This window comes from Pezoporus wallicus, unplaced genomic scaffold, assembly GCF_028554395.1.
Source record: "Pezoporus wallicus isolate ANWC-B61680 ecotype Strahan unplaced genomic scaffold, APGP_CSIRO_Pwel_v1 contig_2384, whole genome shotgun sequence".
NCBI lineage: Eukaryota > Metazoa > Chordata > Aves > Psittaciformes > Psittacidae > Pezoporus > Pezoporus wallicus.
Window position 1 is genome coordinate 3659824 of NW_026640488.1, and position 19953 is coordinate 3679776.

The 19953-nt window shown below is 39.1% G+C and overlaps 1 protein-coding gene across 1 annotated transcript; it reads left to right on the forward strand.

Moving 5' to 3' along the window:
* The first annotated feature begins 666 nt into the window (after window positions 1–666).
* ETFDH (electron transfer flavoprotein dehydrogenase) lies at window positions 667–19748 on the forward strand. The gene is made up of 12 exons (XM_057419249.1): window positions 667–816; window positions 1598–1827; window positions 2719–2800; window positions 3068–3186; window positions 3485–3562; window positions 6755–6901; window positions 8612–8752; window positions 10679–10822; window positions 15400–15568; window positions 17092–17274; window positions 17633–17854; window positions 19156–19748. The coding sequence occupies exons 2-12, from the start codon at window positions 1606–1608 to the stop codon at window positions 19317–19319; spliced, it is 1671 nt and encodes a 556-aa protein (XP_057275232.1). The 5' UTR covers window positions 667–816; window positions 1598–1605; the 3' UTR covers window positions 19320–19748.
* The last annotated feature ends 205 nt before the right edge of the window (window positions 19749–19953 follow it).

Genomic DNA, 19953 nt, shown 5'->3' on the forward strand with positions numbered 1-19953 from the left:
CATACACAGACCAGCATCCTTACAGTTGCTGTGCAGAGTTACAGTGGAAGATGTTTGTGCTCGCCTTGCCAGATGCCATTCTCAACAAGACCTTTCAGTCAGTGATTGTGGCTTTGCAGAAATACTCTGTATCCTCCTTCACTGGTGAAACTAGAGAAAAGGAATCCTTAAAGGAAGGAAAAATACTTGTCAGAGTGCATTAGTTCACAGACCTTTTAACTATAACTAGTTTTTGTACTGACCGTACTAGTTTTTGTGGAAAAAGAAAATGAGACAAGAATGTAACATGTAATAGCCCTGTGAACAGAGCCTTATTTTGATCATTTTAAACTTTAATTTGGTCCGTTTGCTTGAAAAGAAATTCTGACTTGTTCTCACAGCAATTACCATCTTTCAGCTGAGATCAAGGTTAACTATATCCCTTGTTCTGGCTTTAGCTAAAGCATACTTGGGCTTCAGCCTGAGATTTTCCTGTAGACCATGACACTCATAGACCACGTTCATTTTAGGTGAACTCTCTAGTGTCACTAGCCCAAACTCTGTGTCTCAACCTGTGTTGATATGTCAGAAGAGATGAACCTGGGGAGGGGCTGTCATGTTTGTTGTGTCTGAAAACTCAAGAAATGTGGAAAATTGCTGATTTTGTAAATTTGTTTCTTGTTTTAGCAGCATATCAGTGCTTTCGTGCTCTCAAGTTGATAAACAGAGATAGCCTTCCATCACTGCATATCTCAAGATGTGCATCTACTGCCTCTGTGCCTCGCATAACTACACATTATACAATTCATCCTCGGGACAAAGACAAACGATGGGAAGGTGAGCAAAAAAAGCTGCATTATTTAAAAGTTCCTTTGTTATTGCTGTTTTAAAGACACTGAAATATGTTGCTGTCCTTATCTTCTTACAGAAATTCTGTACTCTTAAATATAGTACTAATATTCCAAATTAATTTTATGGTGTGTGTCTTTAGTGCTATCAGAATAAACTTTCTCCTAGTTATGTAAGTAAAATATATAAGCAGCTTTTGCTTTAGTGACTTATCTCAAGATTTAATTCTATCAGGTATGTGCCTGCAGGATTTTCTCAGTTGTTCTTACAATGAGCATTTGTGAGAAAATAATATTAATACATGTCTCTGGGCATTCCAGTCTCTACATTCAGCAATTTTAATGGCTTCAATTCCAGAAAAGAATGATTGATTAGCGTAAAATTAAGTTGCATGTTCTGGCAAAAGGTATTTTTTCTTTTATTTCTCCCTTACCAAGAGTTTCAGTTAGCATCTTTGATACAGCTGCCCAACTGGAATCTGAATTTAAACATACTAAGATGACACTTGTGGTGGATAGAGATTGAATACATGTTTTTATGGTATATAAAAAAAAGGAGCTAATTTTACATTGAGTGCTGATGACCTTCTGTGCCTCTTCCAAGTACTGAATTGGGGATTCTGTTCAATATTTAGCTTCCTTTTATGCAAAGTAATACTTCTTGGATACCCAGCAACAAGTGTAACAGCAGAGATTGAGAGAGAGGCTGGGGGAAATTGGATATTTGTTTATGTTATTATCTTTTCTTTTTTTTTTTTTTTCTATTATAGGGGTAAACATGGAAAGATTTGCAGAGGAAGCTGATGTTGTCATTGTTGGAGGAGGCCCTGCGGGTCTCTCTGCAGCTATTCGACTCAAACAGTTAGCTGTGGAGCACAACAAAGAAATACGTGTTTGCCTGGTGGAAAAAGCTTCTCAGATTGGTGCACATACACTGTCCGGTGCCTGTGTTGAGCCAAGGGCCTTAGAAGAACTCTTTCCAGACTGGAAAGAGCGGGGGGTATGTATGAGCGTATCAGCCTTAAATTATTTTCTGTCTTCTGATGAACTGCACTGGTACTTTGGTATCATTGGTACTTCTTGCCATTAAAAAATACACTGATGTAACAAAACAAAAAAAAAAGCACCCTATCTTCTTTTTTAGTCTGTTACCTCTAGTTTGGCAATGCTAAAGTTTTATGTCTACACAGATATGCTGTGTCCTTTGCTCTTTCATGTAGCAGTTTTACTGCATATAGGCAGTATGTCTGGTGCATCCTGGGATGCACTACACTGCACTTGTGCAGAATCCAGCTCCTGAGCATAAGCAGCAAGATGTGCAATTCTTAGCTACGTCAGACTTCTTTCTGTGCAATAGTTCTTCATAGTCTTGGGAAATGGCACATAGTATACTTACTTTTGTACGGAGTTAGTGGTGTAACAGAGACCTAAGGTGCTTTTAGGAGGACGGATAGCAAGAAGGGAGCTGCCGTCTCTGCCAGAACAGCCATCTGACTTGCAGCCAGCTGCCTACTGTCACCTGAGAGCTGCAATACCAGGTGTCAGCTGGTTGTTTTGTCTCACTGGAATAATTACACAAGTTGTAACTGCTTTCTTTAGAAAGGTCTAGAATGTTGATGAAGTACAAGCCTGTGTACAAACTGTAGAAGTTATTTGCAAGGCCCTGGTCCATTTTTTTTTTGTGTGTGTGTCAATAGTTGTGTTGTTTCTTGTGTGATGACTGCCTCATAAAGCACTTCTTTCTTGTGATACCTTCCTACAGAACTGCTTTATTAAACCTTTATTAGACTGCCATTTGGATTGTTTTGTTTGTTATTGTTGGATTGGATAGAAAAACATAACTTTTCTATTTTTTAGAAACACACTGTTTCTATTTTCTTTCTTAATGTAGGCTCCACTTAATACTCCTGTAACTGAAGACAAGTTTGGAATTTTAACAGAGAAATCTAGAATTCCGGTGCCAATTATTCCAGGTAAAGTTTAGTGAGGTGATAGAGAGTCATCTTTCTCTGTGTCTTTTTCAGCTCTTTCATTTACTCAAACAATTTTGATTCAGTGTAGTACAGCAAGTGTATGTAGAAGTAATAACTTAGTGATAGGGTTTATGTAGATGATGGTTATGATAACACATAAGATTACTGTAAAGATAATAGTTGTAGAAGATATGACATTTGATGTATACAACTTGTGTCGTTTTGCTTATTGTTCTGTGGTTTATGTATGTATGTCTTTCTGCTTAGGACTTCCAATGGTTAATCATGGAAATTACATAGTACGCCTGGGCCACTTCGTGAGCTGGCTAGGTGAACAAGCAGAAGCATTGGGTGTTGAGATATATCCAGGCTATGCAGCAGCTGAGGTAATAATGACATCACTGCATATATGAAAAGTGGTTTTGGAACCCTCTTCACTCTCAATTATTTGTACAGTCACAACATTCCTTTTAAAAGACATATATTATGAAAATTGTGTTTCAGTGTCTAAATTCTGGCCCAGATCCAGCAAAGTGCAAGTGGATCACACAGTATGTTACATAGTCTTCAAGTTTGACCGTTAAAGACATAGAGCTTAGAAGTTCTGTATTATAACTTTTTAGGAGTTGATTAAAATGAGAGATCATTAAATATTTTTGTTTGTTTGTTTAAATATTTCCAAAGGTTCTTTTTCATGAAGATGGTAGCGTGAAAGGGATAGCAACTAATGACGTAGGCATTCAGAAGGATGGAGCACCTAAAGTAAGTAGCTATCTTCTCCATAACTAGCAGTCTGATTATAGAAATTGTGATATATCTGCTTCTACTGCCGTCAGTTGGCTTGCTGCTGGCTAAGAAAAAGTGTAAAATTCAGTACCTGTCTTCCCTCTCTGTAGATAAAATTGAGCAAGTTGTGGCCTCAGAAACTTGTAAACTTCTGAGATTAGTAGAAAAAGCCTTCGCAGAAAGGAGGTTTGTTTGGGAGTGACTTGAAGGTGTGTTGGCATATGTTAAATCAGGAAACAATTCCAGGGACTCATAGAAGAAAGGCATGAAGATGAAATAGAAAGCTGTTGTCTAGCTGGTAACTAGCAATGTGTAAGAGAGTGTACTTCTGGCTGATTATCTTTAATATTCACAACTGCAGTCCCATTTGTTGACAGGCTGTCTGCCTCACTGGGGCAAAGTACACACTGAGTCTACACCTTTTTGCTGGTCGTTCCTGTTTCTGTGTCTAGAAGGTGACACCCTGCCCTAAGTGACAGACTTTGATTTTTAGTGGAATCTAGAACCTGCAGTGTGTCTCTTCCTTATGCAATGTATAGGAGAATTTGGCACCACAGCTACCCATAACAGCTTTCTCACAGAACTGTTCGGCTACAGAAATTATGGGTACAAGCTTTTTCTTAAGAATTACTTTCTTTTATGAGCTTTCTTATTAGTTATGTAGTTTCAGAGAGGTATTTACTTTCATATGAAAGCATGGGCTATTTTCCCTCTTTAAGACACGAAATGAGAATAAAAGACTTGTTTTGAGAGCATATAGACAGTGGAGGAGGGAGGAGGAAGTAATGGCAGGGGAAAATAGTACTTTTTCCAGTGTGATGCTGGCTGTCTCCTGTAGAGGCCAGACGTGCTCTTACTTTCAGGTGTACATTTTCTCCAGTAGGAGGCGCGGGTAATGTGTTTAGCTTGCTGCTGTGATGCGGATTTAATGGGAATTTGGTTTAGGAAGGAATTATTATTTTAGTATTTATTTTAAAGCATTCTCAAAACCTAGAATTTTTTCTGTTTATTCTGGAAGTTTGTGTGTCGGGGTTTAAGCCCAGCCCTCAACTCAGAACCACATATCCACTTGCTCAGCAGGGATGGGGAGAATTGAAAGAATGTAAACCCCACAGGTTGAGATAAGAACAGTGCAATAACTAAAGTATAATACAGAACTACTACTAATAATAATGATGAGGGAAATAACAAGGGGAGAGAATATAAAACTAAAAAGGAAAAAAAACCCAAACAATAAACAGCAGTGATGCACAATACAATTGCTCCCCACCCACTGACTGATACCCACCCCGACCCGAGCAGCGATCTGGGCCTTCCATGTAACTCCCCCCCCAGTTTATATAGTGGGCATGATGTGCTGTGGTATGGAATATCCCTTTGGCTAGTTTGGGTCAGGTGTCCTGTCTGTGCTTCCTTCTGGCCTCTTGTGCCCCGCCTCACTGGCAGAGCATGTGAGACTGAAAAGTCCGTGATCAGGGTAAGCATTACTTGGCAGCAGCTAAAACATCTGTATGTTATCAGCATTGTTCCCAGACTAAAGCAGAAATACAGCACTGCACCAGCTACTAGGAAGGAGGAAAAAATGGCTATTACAGCTGAAACTGGGACAATGTGTTTCTTAACTTCTTTAAGGTACATAATTACTGTGCCACCACTGCAGTTTTTTGAGTATTCAAGTATTTCAGCTGTCAGTTAGGTCAGCTGGTACTAACTCCAGTGTATAAAGGTTCAGGTAAATAGACAGAGTTTGTATAACCTTCAAGGCAAGAATATCTTTACTGTGTTTATGCAGTGCCTAATCAGATAGACTAGGGTTAATGAACAGAATTTCACCTTGCAGTCAGCACCAATCAAACAAAAATGCCAGTGGTAAGACTGTGTAGTAAAAAGTCGCACAGTGATTCTTGTCTAGATTCTGGAGAAGGATGTTATCGTTAGTCACATTGATGAAACATTTCAAATTAATGAATTTCTGATATTTACAGTGTGGAATTGTAGTTAATTCATTTATATAGATTTACTTCAGATTGGACATTATATGTTTTTAATATTTAAGATCAGGTAGTAAGTCCCTGTAGTTCTCTTAATATTTTGTAAGATAATTCATGTAAAGGTTGACAATCAGAAATTCAAACAATATACCAAAAAATTTGGCAAAATATTGTAACTCCTGTTTAAAGGTAATTCCTGCATAGAGGGAGCCTTTTCATTTGCTAGCCTTTTTCAGAGGTTTCCAACCAGTAAGTCACAAGCAGATTGCACCTGAGAAACAATTCAAAATAACAGCAGTAAGTTTCTCCTGGGCCAATTGCTTACGTTGAGATGGTTTTATTAGGTGCTGCTGGATATCTTAATCCAAACCTGTTTTCATTATCTTTTTCAACATTAAACTTTCTGACTGAAATCAAGCTTTTTTTTCTTTTTAAAAAAATTTGTTTCCCCCCCCCCCCCCGTCCCGCAGGTTTATATATATTTAAAATCTTGTCTTTTTACATTGCAAATATAATCTATTAATATTCTCATCCAGTGCTCACATATGCATGTGACATGCTCATACACAAGTATGGTGGTTCCCCTTACCTTACTCTCAATCTCAGTGTTGGAACTTTTAATGAGATGATTTTTTTTATAGTGATACTTCATGTTAGTTTAATGATACTGTAAGTTTTAACATGTAAGATTGATGTAATATTATTGTAACATTATTCTAAGGTAGTGAGTTCTTTTGAGGGCAGAGGCGATGCAGGTTTTTCAGATCTGGTGTTTAACCGCTGTGGGGGGACACAATGTTTTACTGTAATAAGCAAATGAGCAAAAATTTAAAGTGTGAAGTTCGGGGTTAAGAGTCTATGTTCTGTCAGGGTTTTTTTGCATCATATAAATTATCAGGTTTGGTATAAATATCCTCTGATCTAGAAGAGATTGTCTCAGTAACAAATAGTGATCCACTGTAGTGCTTGTTTTATTGGAATTACACAGCAAGATTTGCCTGGGAAGCATCACAGTTATTAGGTGAAAACATCTGGACTAGAGCCATAACTTGCAATGGCTGTAAGTTCTGGACAGTGCCACAAAGTAGTGTAAAATCACTTTATTGCCTTCTAGTTTCTCGCTGTGAATTTGGTGTGGCACAGATCTAACTGCTGATGAAACGTTCTGCTTTTGCAGGCTACCTTTGAAAGAGGCTTGGAACTCCATGGTAGAGTCACAGTCTTCGCTGAAGGTTGTCATGGACATCTAGCCAAACAGATGTACAAAAAGTACAATCTAAGGGAGAATTGTCAACCCCAGAGCTATGGTATTGGACTGAAAGAGGTATTGCCTGCATAATTGTAACAATTAAGGAAAATACTGTGAAACTATAAAGTAGTTTCTGTTTGCTTTCAAGTTGATGTCTGTAAGAAATGAGAACGATAGATTTTGAGTTACGCTTTCAGACTTCAGAATCTTTGCTATTCTGAAGGTCATCTGAGAAGATATTCCCTGAATATTGTGACTGTTTTGTTTTAGTTGCTTTTTATCTTATATCTGTGTTATACCTAAAGGTACCTGTGAATCCACTCTGCTAATGTCTTAATTTGATTTCAGATTATGTTAATTTGTGAAATCCGTTTTCAGTACTAAATGAGAGGGATTCATGCTGCCCAATTCATGGGGCTTTAGTGCCTGAGAAGGGGAGGAAAGGCTTTCTGTGGATTTTCATTAGAGAGTGGAGCTATTCCAGATGATGAGTCATGGTCTCTGAAACACCTTCTAGATGAGCTTTTTTTTTTTTTACCCTCTAAATGCCCTTCAGTGGGCTTATAAAATTTGGGTTAGGGATCCCGTTTCCTTGTTAAAATACTTTATTCTCAGGAAATATCAGTCATGAAAAAGAGCTATGTTATTTAGAATATGGTCAGTTTGACTATAATATATTCTTAATTACTCTAAGACTGTGCTTCTAGTAGCAGACTATTTGTTAAATAATTAGTTTACACTTCTGTAGAGAATAACACATAGTTACTATTTCTAACACCTAAGTTGTCATTAAAGCATGGGGTTTGCTGTAGAGTTCCTTTGCTTCCAGATGAGACTGCTTTAGCAAATAGTACAGTCCAATAGGAATGGTTCTGTAAATGAAATAGCTGGTGCTGATGAGCTGTGCATATATCAGGTTTATTTTTACTTAAGACTAGCTCTGATATAGTCCCATGGACTGAGTCCCTTTTGTGACTGGAATGCTTTAGATGGGCTTTTGGAGCCTGTCTTACAGTTTAGTTTCATGTGAAAGGAATCCAGTTCATGCCTTCCTGTACAGTGGCTGCTTTATGGTGTGAACCAAAGCACAGTAAGTAGGAGGAATCAAGAGTCCTGCTCAAAAGTACACTTCTTGATCTAACCGGAAACATTAATTTAGATGTACCTTTCATGCCCTTCTGTCATTAGACTACAGCTGGCTTTGTGGTGAAGAGATATTTTGTGAAATGAGCAGAAAATTGACTCACTAGTGGAAACATGAAGGTGCTTCTGTGAGTTCACCAAGGGTCAGATCACCACTGGAGATGTGTAGGAGAGAGCAGAGAGAGGACAACCTGTTTGACTGCAGATATTTAGGTCAACTCAAGCATATTGTTAAGCCTTGACCTTGTGAGGAAATTGCAGTGATTCATATGAAAAAATAATGTATTTAAAGAAAAAAAAAATCCATATTAAGTGTTGCCTTCCTTAGCAGAAGTATCTATTGAAGTCGCTAATATAAAGCATAAAATGACAATTTTGGGTATAGTACTGGAGCCTCAGTCACATTTTCTGATGTGCAACATTTCTAGAAAGAGAAGCATTGTATTAGGAAATTCTTCAATGGTAACCCAAAAAAAGTGTACTTATTACCTGGTATTTTGCTGCATGAATTTATGCATTGGTCATAGCAGTAAATTAATTTTCTTCTATATGTAATTGTATATCTTTTATATATATAATATTACATTATTGAAAGGCCATTACTTTGCAATGTAAAGTAATTTTTTATCCTCTTTCTTTCAGTTGTGGACTATTGATGAAAGGAAATGGAAACCTGGAAGAGTGGAACATACTGTAGGCTGGCCTTTAGACAGACATACATATGGAGGATCCTTTCTTTATCACTTAAAGGAGAGTGAACCTTTAGTTGCTCTTGGATTTGTGGTAAGTGAAACTGGTTTTTGCATGCTTGCTTGTTGTTGTTTGGTTTCTCTGTTTTTAATATGAAGATGAAAACACACGAATAGCAACAGACTAAATTTAGCACTTTCTCAATTTTACATGCACTTATGTCCATATTAGGGAAGGTTAATTTGTCATATGAATGTATCTTAAATCAAGAGTCTTTCATTAAGAACAAAATGGAAAACTTAGAAATAATTTTTTTTGTAAACAAAGTTTTGGTAAACCCAAACCCAAATCATCAATCAAAACTGCTCACAAGAGTTTTGCAAGTTAGATGTCTAAATCATGCACACTTTGTACAATTCCATTTTGTCATGTGTCAGTCTTGGGTGTAGCTGTACTTTGAGAGAAGCATGTAAAGTGAAACTACTCTGCAGTTCTGCAAGCAGCATTCCTTCTATTCCCAAGTTCTTCAGTATGTTCTTGCCATTCATATCACCCCTGTTTGCCTCCCCCTGTTTAGCAGTTGTCTCTGAGTTGAACAGGCAGCTGCTTCTTACTCTTCTTTATCAGAATTGAGATCACTGTAGACAGTCTTGTGTCATTCTGCCAGCCAGTGATGCAAAGAGCAATGGTAGGAAATATTTTTCTAGCACCTACAGTCCTAAATGAAGCACGCACTTATTATTATGTGCATGTGCTTCGCGTGCAGATGTTACATTAGTCAGGCACACGATCTGGGTTTTTACCAGCATAAGATTTAGGTCATGTTTTGACCTTCTAGATTTCAGAAGGGTCCCAGAATGTGTGTGAAAACTGTATTTTTGTCTAATGGTTTTGTAAGAAATATTGAAACAAACTTGTTAGCTTTTCTCAGACATGCATACTTGTTCTGTTCAGATTTCTAGTCTTGGAATTAATGAGTAGAGACAGTAGGCATTTAAATTCTGTTTGCTTTTAGAAGGATAGAGAGCTTTGGTTCTTAGAGAATGGTAATCATTAATGTTCATATTATCTCCAGTTCACATAGGAGAAAATCAACTTCTGTGTGAACATACAAGCACAGTTTATCTTTGAATTTTACACCTATGTCAGTCTGAACTGATTCTTCTAGCAGAATTATTTTGCAAATCGTTCATTAACTTTTATCTAGCAAGGAAATAAATGCAAGCAGTGCTCTAAAAGCAGTCAGCTGCCAGAGAAATCAACTGTTTCTTGCTGACTCATGATATGTTTTGTTACTTGCCTCAAATAAAGGTTACAGGAACCAAAAAGCTCAAAAGAGAAAACTTGGCAGCATAAGAGCCCTTTTAAGAGTATATTAAAGATCGGAAATGCAGAGTATATCTTGGGGCAAATTCTCACATACGTAAGATAGGAATCTGGGCATCCAGCCAGTTGGGAAAAGACTTTTTTCTTCATTTTCTGCTTCCATCACTGATCCCCTGTGCTTTATTAAAATGGCTTACCTAATTGGAAGTGATAATTGACTCTGCTAAATGATGTGAAGAACTGGTTAAATATGTGAGCACAAGGACATAACTATATAGAAAGCATTGTTCACCTCTCCTGCCAGCTTTCCTAAGGCAAAGAGATTTTCAAAGACAAATTTAAAGCTAGTTTTCTCCCTTATCCTGCCCATTAAACCATGCTTAATATAATTTCACTGTTTTGTTTCAGTGACAGATGGAAAATGTTTACAATGCAATTAAATATTTTCCATGCTTCAAATTTCAGTAGGGCAAAGAACAGGCTTGTAGCAGCAAATTGTCAGATATACTTCTGCTGCCCTATTAACAGAATGTATTTTTGGCAGTAGTTTCTCTAAGTAGAAGGATCCTGAGGTTGGTTTAGTATGAAATAGATTTAAAGAGTTGATGTAATATGCAATTGTTTTCTTTTCAAACTTCTGTTGAAATTTTGTACTTTGTTTTCATTAACGTTGCACACTTTTCTTTTTTTAAGGTTGGTTTAGATTATCAAAATCCCTATTTGAATCCATTTAGGGAGTTTCAGAGGTGGAAGCACCATCCTACTGTACAGCCTACCTTGGAGGGTGGAACAAGGATTGCCTATGGTGCCAGAGCGTTAAATGAAGGTGGTCTGCAGGTAACATTTTCATGACTTTTTTTTTTTTTTTTCCTTTTACTTTGAATTCCCTATAGCTGTGATTTTAGTGCAGTAGATTTGGGCTGTATGGGAAACACCTGAGCTATAGTAAAGTTGAATAAAGCCAAGAGTTTTTCCAGACAGAAAAGCCTTGTTATCTTGCTGGATACCGGCTGCTGAGATTTGCTAGGTTTAGGCTCTGTCATACTAAAAACCTTCTGACATAATCACTCTGTTTCTAAATTAAATACAGATTCATAGAATTGTTTAGGCTGGAAAAGACCCTTAAAATTATCCAGTCCAACTGTTAACCCACCACTGGCAAGTCCACCAGTGAACCATCTCATTAAGTGCCACATCTACATGTCCTAAATGCCTCCAGGGGTGGTGATTCCACTCCCTGGGAAGCCTGTTCCAATGCTTGACAGGCCTTGCAGTGAATAAATGTTTCCTAAAATCCAGTCTAAACCTCCCCTGGTGCAACTTGAGGCCATTTCCTCTTGTCATATTATTTGTTACTTGGGAGAAGAGACCACCCACCCCCTGTCTCCATCCTCCTTTCAGGTGGGTGAAGAGAGCAATAATGTTCCCCCTCTGAGCCTCCTTTTCTCCAGACTAAACAAGCCCAGTTCTGTGTACTCACCAAGCCTTAAGTTCAGTTGAAAGGGCTGGAACAATTTGCAGAAGAAATAGTTTTGCTTTTATATTTAATAGCTAAAGTCCTTCCAACCTTCTCATGTGGGCATCATGGAACACAGGACATGGCTGCATGTCCTGGACTCCTAGATTTATTTGTAGACATGCCTTTTGGTTTGGAATTTAAAACTAGCCTGAGTATTTGTAATTCGCAGCCTGTGTCTGGGGCCATTCCACTCTACTCTCTGATTACATTGTTCTTCCTTTTTGAATGTCTTCTTTGGTATAAATGTGACTTCATGCAGTTCTTGCAATATAAGTGGAATTTCAGCAGCAGTGTAACACTTGTCTCAGTCTTTTGGGGTTAAGCTTTGTTACTAGTGTGCATGCCTGGAACTGAGTCATATGGGTTTGTGAAGCAACTTCCTGATTAAGTGGGATCATTTAATCAACCTGCAGGTTGGTTACTTGGTCCATTGTGAAGTGGAAATATGTCACATTACGTTGTAACACGGCTGTGTTACCAGCTTATTTCATAGACCACTGTCTGACCATTATTAACACAGATAAGAAACAAAATACCAATAATCTAGAGTTATGTGTAAGATGAGCTTCTCCTTCCACCCTGTGCACTGATTTCTGTATCACAGATAATCATTATTGAATTTCTTCCTTTCATGAAGTAGTAGTCAGATTGTGACTTCAGTTGCATACTTCTTATACTACTCAAAACATACAGCTGAAAGAACATGGTAGTTTTTAAGTCACTTACAGACATTGTGATGTCACTTACACACATTAGGATGACAGCTCTTGTGCACCTCTGCCTAATCTTTGGACTTATTTGCTGGACTTAAAACAGCATGTACCTTACTTTAACTGTTCCTACTATAAAAGCATGGGGGGGTTGTTCAGCTTTTGTTTTTAGTTTTACTTATTTATTTGCTGTAGATAAAATTGTCTAGTTAATGATGAAGTCATACTTTTAATGGCCTTTTTTTAATACAAGCTTTCAGTAAAGAATAAAAAAAGCTTTATTGGTGAATCACTTAAGAAGATTTTAAATTAGCTCTTCTTTTGCATGTGTTGCTTTGACTGTAGCTGTCTGACTCATTTGCATCACTAGAGTCCAGGAATATTTTCTTACGTAAGTTGTTGAGTAGCTCCAGTTTTCATTTTGGTGGCAGTGTTGCATCAAATAGAATCACAGAATGGTTTGGGTTGGAAAGGACCTTAAGAACATCTTGTTCCAACCCCTGCCATGGGCAGGAACACCTTCCAATAGACCAGGTTGTTCAAAACCCTGTCCAACATGGCTTTGAACACTGCCAGGGATGGAGCATTTACAGCTTCTTTGGGCAACCTGTTCCACTGCCTCATCACCCTCACAGTAAAGGACTTCTTTATATCTAACCTGAACTTCCCCTGTTTAAGTCAGTTACCCCTTGTCCTATTGCTACAGTCCCTGATGAAGAGTCCTTCTCCAGCATCCTTGTAGGCCCCCTTTCAGATACTGGAAGGCTGCTGTGAGGTCTCCACGCAGCCTTCTCCAGGCTGAACAGCACCAACTTTCTCAGCCTGTCTTCATATGGGAGGTGCTCCAGCCCCCTGATCATCCTTGTGGCCCTCCTCTGGACTTGCTCCAACAGCTCCATATCCTTCTTATGTTGAGGACACCAGAACTGCACACAATACTCCAAGTGAGGTCTCACAAGAGCAGAGGGGCACGATCACCTCCTTCGACCTGCTGGTCACGCTGCTTTTGATGCAGGCCAGGATACGGTTGGTTTCTGGGCTGCGAGTGCACACTGAAGCTGGCTCATGTTCATTTTCTCATCGACCAACACCCCCAAGTCCTTCTCTGCAGGGCTGCTCTGAATCCCTTCTTTGCCCAACCTGTAACTGTGCCTGGTACTGCTCCGACGCAAGTGTAGGACCTTGCACTTGTTACGGTTAAACTTCATAAGGTTGGCATCAGCCCACCTCACAAGCGTGTCAGGGTCCCTCTGGATGACATTCCTTCCCTGCAGCGTATCAACCGAACCACACAGCTTGGTGTCATCGGCAAACTTGAAGGCGCATTCAAACCCACTGTCCATGTCACTGACAAAGATGTTGAACAGGTGTATAGGTGTATATAGGTGTATAAAATTACCATCAATCTCAGCTGGTTTTGTCTGCCACAGGTAACCTTATGACCATCTTTAGTCTTTAACATACAGCGAAGCTAAGTTGGTGGGAGAGAGGGAGAGTGCAAGCTCTGGGATAGTTAACTGATTTTGTAGCTGATTTTTTGGGATATGGGGAAGGAGGAAGAGGGTTTAATAGGCTACATCTACATAGCTTTTATTTCTTCTGTTTATTAAAATTGCAAAATCAAGCACTTAAGAAATTCCCATGCAACCTCTGTTTTGTCTCCATTATATCAAAAAACTTTGAAAAGATTTCAGAGTTTTGTAGAAAACAATGAAGTGTTGCTGTTATTGAGCAATGTGTATTAACAGTATCAGAGGGAAAAAAAAAAACCTTCTTATTGGTGACCTATCCAAGTGTCAAACATTAGACTCGCTTAAAAGATTTTCAACCCTGAGCTGAGCTGAGGGGAGCAAAATAGGGGGTTCCTGGTCCACTGGCAGAGGGGATGTTGCTGCACAGAGCAGGCATCTTCCCTTCCTCTGTCCTCCAAACCAGCATTGTTTTATCTCTTTGCTGCCAAGAGGGTGGTGACTTCTCATGGTTGAAAGGATTAAGTTGTATTTTCAGCCTTAATTACCTTTGCTACAAACCAAACCACTAAGTCTCTGATTAAACATATTGCCAAAAATGCATAGGAAACGCTGTGTACAACTTTATTTAGTGACTGCTATACGAATATTCAAAAGTAACCAGGCCTGGATGAATAGTAAACAGATGACAATTGAACAAGCAGAAGAAACAAAATGTTTGTTTCAGACTGTCTTGAATTCCAAGGGGTACTTTATTATTTGGACATTTTTCATTGATTACTTGTTTGGGGTCAAACTATTTAGGCTATTAAAAACGGATTATTTCAGCACCTTTAATAAAAGCAGGATGCTAGATTCACAAGTGCTGCTGAGTACTGAAGACTTTCAGAGGAAGGCCATGTTCACAACTTCAGCAATTTGAGACCTGGGATATGATCAAAGCTTTCTGCTCTAAGTTCTACAATCGGTGTGTGTCTTGAAGCTGTTCCCTGTCTAAAATCTTAATCTCATTGGATGAGGGTGAGGATAACTGTCTTGATAGTCGAGGTATTCCTTAGCTAATACAGGTATATATCATAGTATATTAATACTATAGACCTGATGTTTGCAAATCATCTGTCTTAGATTTGTGAGTTGACTGTAGTCAATGACATTGTTTCTTACAGAACAGGGGGTAAGGCAGTGATTTTGTACTAAATACCTATTTGTTGGCTGCTGAGCAACTTCTAAAATAAGTGGGGAGGAGGGGAACAACAAGGAGACCACACTGCAGTTACATGGGAAAGATGTATGGTAAAAAGCACTGGGTGGTAAGCTGTGAGAGGAGAGGCATGCAACTTACTCTGTTGGAAATGGGAACACAATTCTCTCTTTAAAAAAGAACTTATTTAAACTTGAAGGAGGAAAATGGTATTGGTGGGTGAAATTACCACAGTCTTGTTGCAGATAAAGCAACTAGAGAGAAGATATGAAGAAAATGTTGTCATTTTCTTATACTCAGCCCCAGTGCAATGTCTGTGTTCTTACTTGCTTACCATGCCAAAATTTCTTGGTAAGTGAAGTAACTGGTGTATTTTTAGAAAGCACACATGCAACTTTAAAAATGTGAAGGACACTCAAGCCTCATGCCAGTTTCATTTCCAGAAGGTTATTTTCACTGTAAAAACCAAGAACAAATGAAGAAAACACTTTATTTTTTTTTTACTTCCTCTTCAGTCAATACCCAAACTCACCTTCCCAGGTGGAGTATTAGTTGGTTGCAGTCCTGGACTCATGAATGTTCCTAAGATCAAAGGGACACATACCGCAATGAAGAGCGGCATGTTGGCTTCTGAAGCCATCTTTAGCCAATTAATCAATGAAAATCTCCAGTCAAAGACAAAAGGTAAGATTGTTGTACCTCAATTTGCAATTACCCTGTGTTCAATTACAGTCACCACCAACTTCGCAGTAACTAAATGTGTCTGAATAAAATAGTTGGGAATGCAAATAAATCATAAAACAAGCATGCTGGTTTGAAAAGACATCTATTGTTTATTTACTATATATACTGTTGAATGATTTAAGAAGGAAATTAAGTTATGTTTAGTTATTCTTAAGTATTGATGAAGTTTGCTCTTCACTCTTAGTTGCAAGGATACTTTTTTCCTTCAATCCTCTTTTTGTCTTTAATTTTGTAGTATTCCAAGTGTGAGACTGTATTTCTTTTTATGTGTAATACAGGCACATTGAAGTAATGACCTGATCCTGACCACATTGTAGCCATTTATTTAAGCCTTGGTTGTTCCCTTAAATCTGCTAACAAAGGCTGTACAGCAAGAGAACCCAGTTAGAATTTCAGTCGTTCTGGACATGGATGCTGTAGCCTGGTGCCTCATGATTATTATTTGTAATGGTGAATTCAATCCTAGTCAGCTGTTGTTCATCTAGAACGTGCAATACAGTATAACAGGTTAAAGTGCTTAGAATCCCTCTGAAGTGATAAATGCTCTTACTGGGTAGTGTGCTGCTCGTGTTTGGTTATGGACAGGTTTTATATGCTGTCTCCAGTTTGGTCATGCAGTAGAATATTAGAGCCCACCTTCTCTGTGCACGGATAATGAACTTTCTTCAGAGCCTTACATGCAACAAAAAATGTGGACTGAAGCATGTTTTCATGTACAGGCAAGGCTATAAATTTACTGCTTAGAACAACGGTAATGAAGAATGGTGAAGAGGAAGCTCTCAGAATATTTTCATTTGAAAAAAACATGTTTTTTTTTCTAAGATAATTACTTGGCTTTAACTACACTGCAGTAGGTGTGTCATGTGTCACGTGCAGTGTCTAGTATGTGTAAAGAATACAGTCAAGGAGTTTAAATCAAGTGTGTGGTCAAATATATCTCATTAACTTGCTGGCTACAAAGGGAGAAAAAAATGTTTACTAGCACTGGCATCATCTATTGGGCTGTAGTCATAGTTACCGAAATCAGAATGTTCGTGGTTGTATAAGTTGTAAAGAAAAAGCTTTTGAACTTGACAATTTTAAAACTACCAACCTGTCTCATCCTAGGTAAACTCTCCTGGTCAATTCTTAGATTCTATGAGAGAACAGCTGTTCTCCCGTAAAGGTGTCAATGTAGCCACCTGGCCAGTTATATTTTACTGAGGTCTGAGGCAATTTAATGCTGCTCATGGGTCATTTCATAGAGGCCACAAAGGAGCAGTATACACCTGCTGATAACTGCCAGCGAAACAGATCTCTACAAGAGGCTGAAATACGTTGTCTAGTATATACCTAGCTTCCTATTCTGAAATTCTCATTTTGCTGCCTTCGTTGCTAACAGTTTTTATATAGCCATTTTTTTTTTTACTTCAAGGATAGTCTTTATGTGCTGTAGGTACCTAACCAGTAATGTACTGCCTTAGGACTTCATGTGCAAGAATATGAAGAGAACCTGAAAAAGTCCTGGGTCTGGAAAGAACTGCATGCAGTTAGAAACATCCGACCATCCTGCCATAGCGTACTTGGTGTGTATGGAGGAATGATTTACACCGGTATATTTTACTGGCTGCTGCGAGGAATGGAACCATGGACATTAAAACATCCAGGTAATTTCATTCTCTCCTGAAAGAAGGTACTAAATTTTTATGTCAGTCTTTTGTGGTCTCAGTTGAAGCTGGAGTACATCTGGTCAAGTGGTGAATGTAGAAAAGAAATGGGACGTAAGTCGTTGAAGCAGACTTTGTCATAATGTAAATGAAGATATCAGAACGCTGTTCTACTTAGCAGAGTTTGTCTCAGAGGTTACCTTGTATGAAATACTTCATTGTGATGACAAGGGAAGTTAAAATAGCTTAATTACATTAAGTTACTTTAGTTAAAATAGTTTAATTGAATTAATGTTCTTGAGTAACTGCAAATTACAGTTATTCTATATGGAAACTTATTTATTTAAAATATATTTAGGACCAGATTTTGCTCAGCTCAAGCCAGCCAAAGAGTGCACGCCTATTGAATATCCAAAGCCTGATGGAAAAATCAGTTTTGATCTCCTGTCGTCTGTGGCTTTAAGTGGTACAAACCATGAACACGACCAGCCTGCTCATTTAACCCTCAAAGATGACAGCATCCCTGTGAGTAGGAATCTGGCTGTATTTGATGGACCAGAACAAAGATTTTGTCCAGCAGGTGGGTAACAGAAATGTGTCTGAGCTGGTTTTGGAAGGTGAAAGACTGAGCACTTCAGTGTGCACCTGGCCTACTACTTACTTCATGCATTCCATCCAAATCCTCCTCCTAGAAAAGGGTTCAAGTGCAGGTCTTAATACGTTATGTGAACAGTACTATCATAGAATCATAGAATCGTTAGGGTTGGAAAGGACCTTAAGATCATCTAGTTCCAACCGCCTGCCATGGGCAGGAACACCTTATGCTAAATCATATCACCCAAGGCCTCGTCCAACCTGGCCTTGAACACTGCCAGGGATGGAGCATTCACAACCTCCCTGGGCAACCTATTCCAGTGCCTCACCACCCTAACAGGAAAGAAATTCCTTCTTATATCCAATCTAAACTTCCCCTGTTTAAGTTTTAACCTGTTACCCCTTGTCCTGTTACTACAGTCTCTAATGAAGAGTCCCTCTCCAGCATCCCTATAGGCCCCCTTCAGATACTGGAAGGCTGCTATGAAGTCTCCATGCAGCCTTCTCTTCTCCAGGCTGAACAGCTCCAACTTTCTCAGCCTATCTTCATACAGGAGGTGCTCCAGTCCCCTGATCATCCTCGTGGCCCTCCTCTGGACTTGTTCCAACAGTTCCATGTCCTTTTTATGTTGAGGACACCAGAACTGCACACAATACTCCAGGTGAGGTCTCACAAGAGCAGAGTAGAGGGGCAGGATCACCTCCTCCGACCTGCTGGTCATGCTCCTTTTAATGCAGCCCAGGATACGGTTGGCTTTCTGGGCTGCGAGTGCATACTCCCTGCTCATGTTCATTTTCCCATCGACCAACACCCCCAAGTCCTTCTCTGCAGGGCTGCTCTGAATCTCTTCTCTGCCCAACCTGTAGCTGTGCCTGGGATTGCTCTGACCCAGGTGTAGGACCTTGCACTTGTCATGGTTAAACCTCATGAGGTTGGCATCAGCCCACCTCACAAGTGTGTCAAGGTCCCTCTGGATGGCATTCCTTCCCTGCAGAGTATCAACCGGACCACACAGCTTGGTGTCATCGGCAAACTTGCTGAGGGCGCACTCAATCCCACTGTCCATGTCAGCGATGAAGATGTTAAACAAGACTGGTCCCAACACCGATCCCTGAGGGACACCACTCGTTACATCATTTTCATTACGAAATAATTAGCAAAGATGGAAGAAGGCAGTTGAATCACACTAGTAATACACTTCCCTCTTTGCACTTACTGGTTAGTAGAGCATACGTGCAGGGGGAAAACTGTTCAGTGAAGTGACAGCTCTCTCTTGCTCTTCCCAGGAGTTTATGAATATGTTCCCCTGGAAACAGGAGAAGGATCAAGACTGCAGATAAATGCTCAGAACTGTGTCCACTGCAAAACCTGTGATATTAAGGACCCAAGTCAGAACATTAACTGGGTAGTGCCTGAAGGTGGAGGAGGACCAGCTTATAATGGAATGTAAACTGACAGGAAGTCTATTCAATGACTTCTGATCACCAACAGATAAGTTTGGGAGTATTTTATGCTGCAGTGTAATTAAAAGTACAGCACTGACTTGAATGTGTAACAGTTTGAGACTAATGCGCTGTTCTGAATTCTAGATATGACCGTTGCATTAAATGGAAAGTTGGTGCCTTCTGGTCAAACCCTTAGCCTTATTTAAATAGGACTTCTTTACAGGAGTTGTGTGGCAGGCAGAAGAAAGTTCTTCTCAGGACTGATGCAGGAACTTTGGATCTTGGATTTATTGCTGAAGTTCAGTGATTAACAGGAGCTATATCCAGAACGATGGGTATGGTGGAAGAATTTAGTACCTACCATTGAAAAAAAGTATTCTCTATCTGAAGTGATTTACTATATGTAATCCTACCTTGCAGTACGGGGTAGGGGGGGGAGGAAAAAACAGTGACAGCTTTCTACACTGATGTAAAGTGTTACACATTTTACATCAAATTTACAGTTGCGATTTTGTTTTCCCCTGATGGTAATATGGAGCCCATCTGCAGTACAACCTGTAAAAAACAAGTGTAATACTTGCACCTTCGTTGTATGTAGCATTTTTATTCCTTAAAATACATCAGGCCCACTCTAATAAA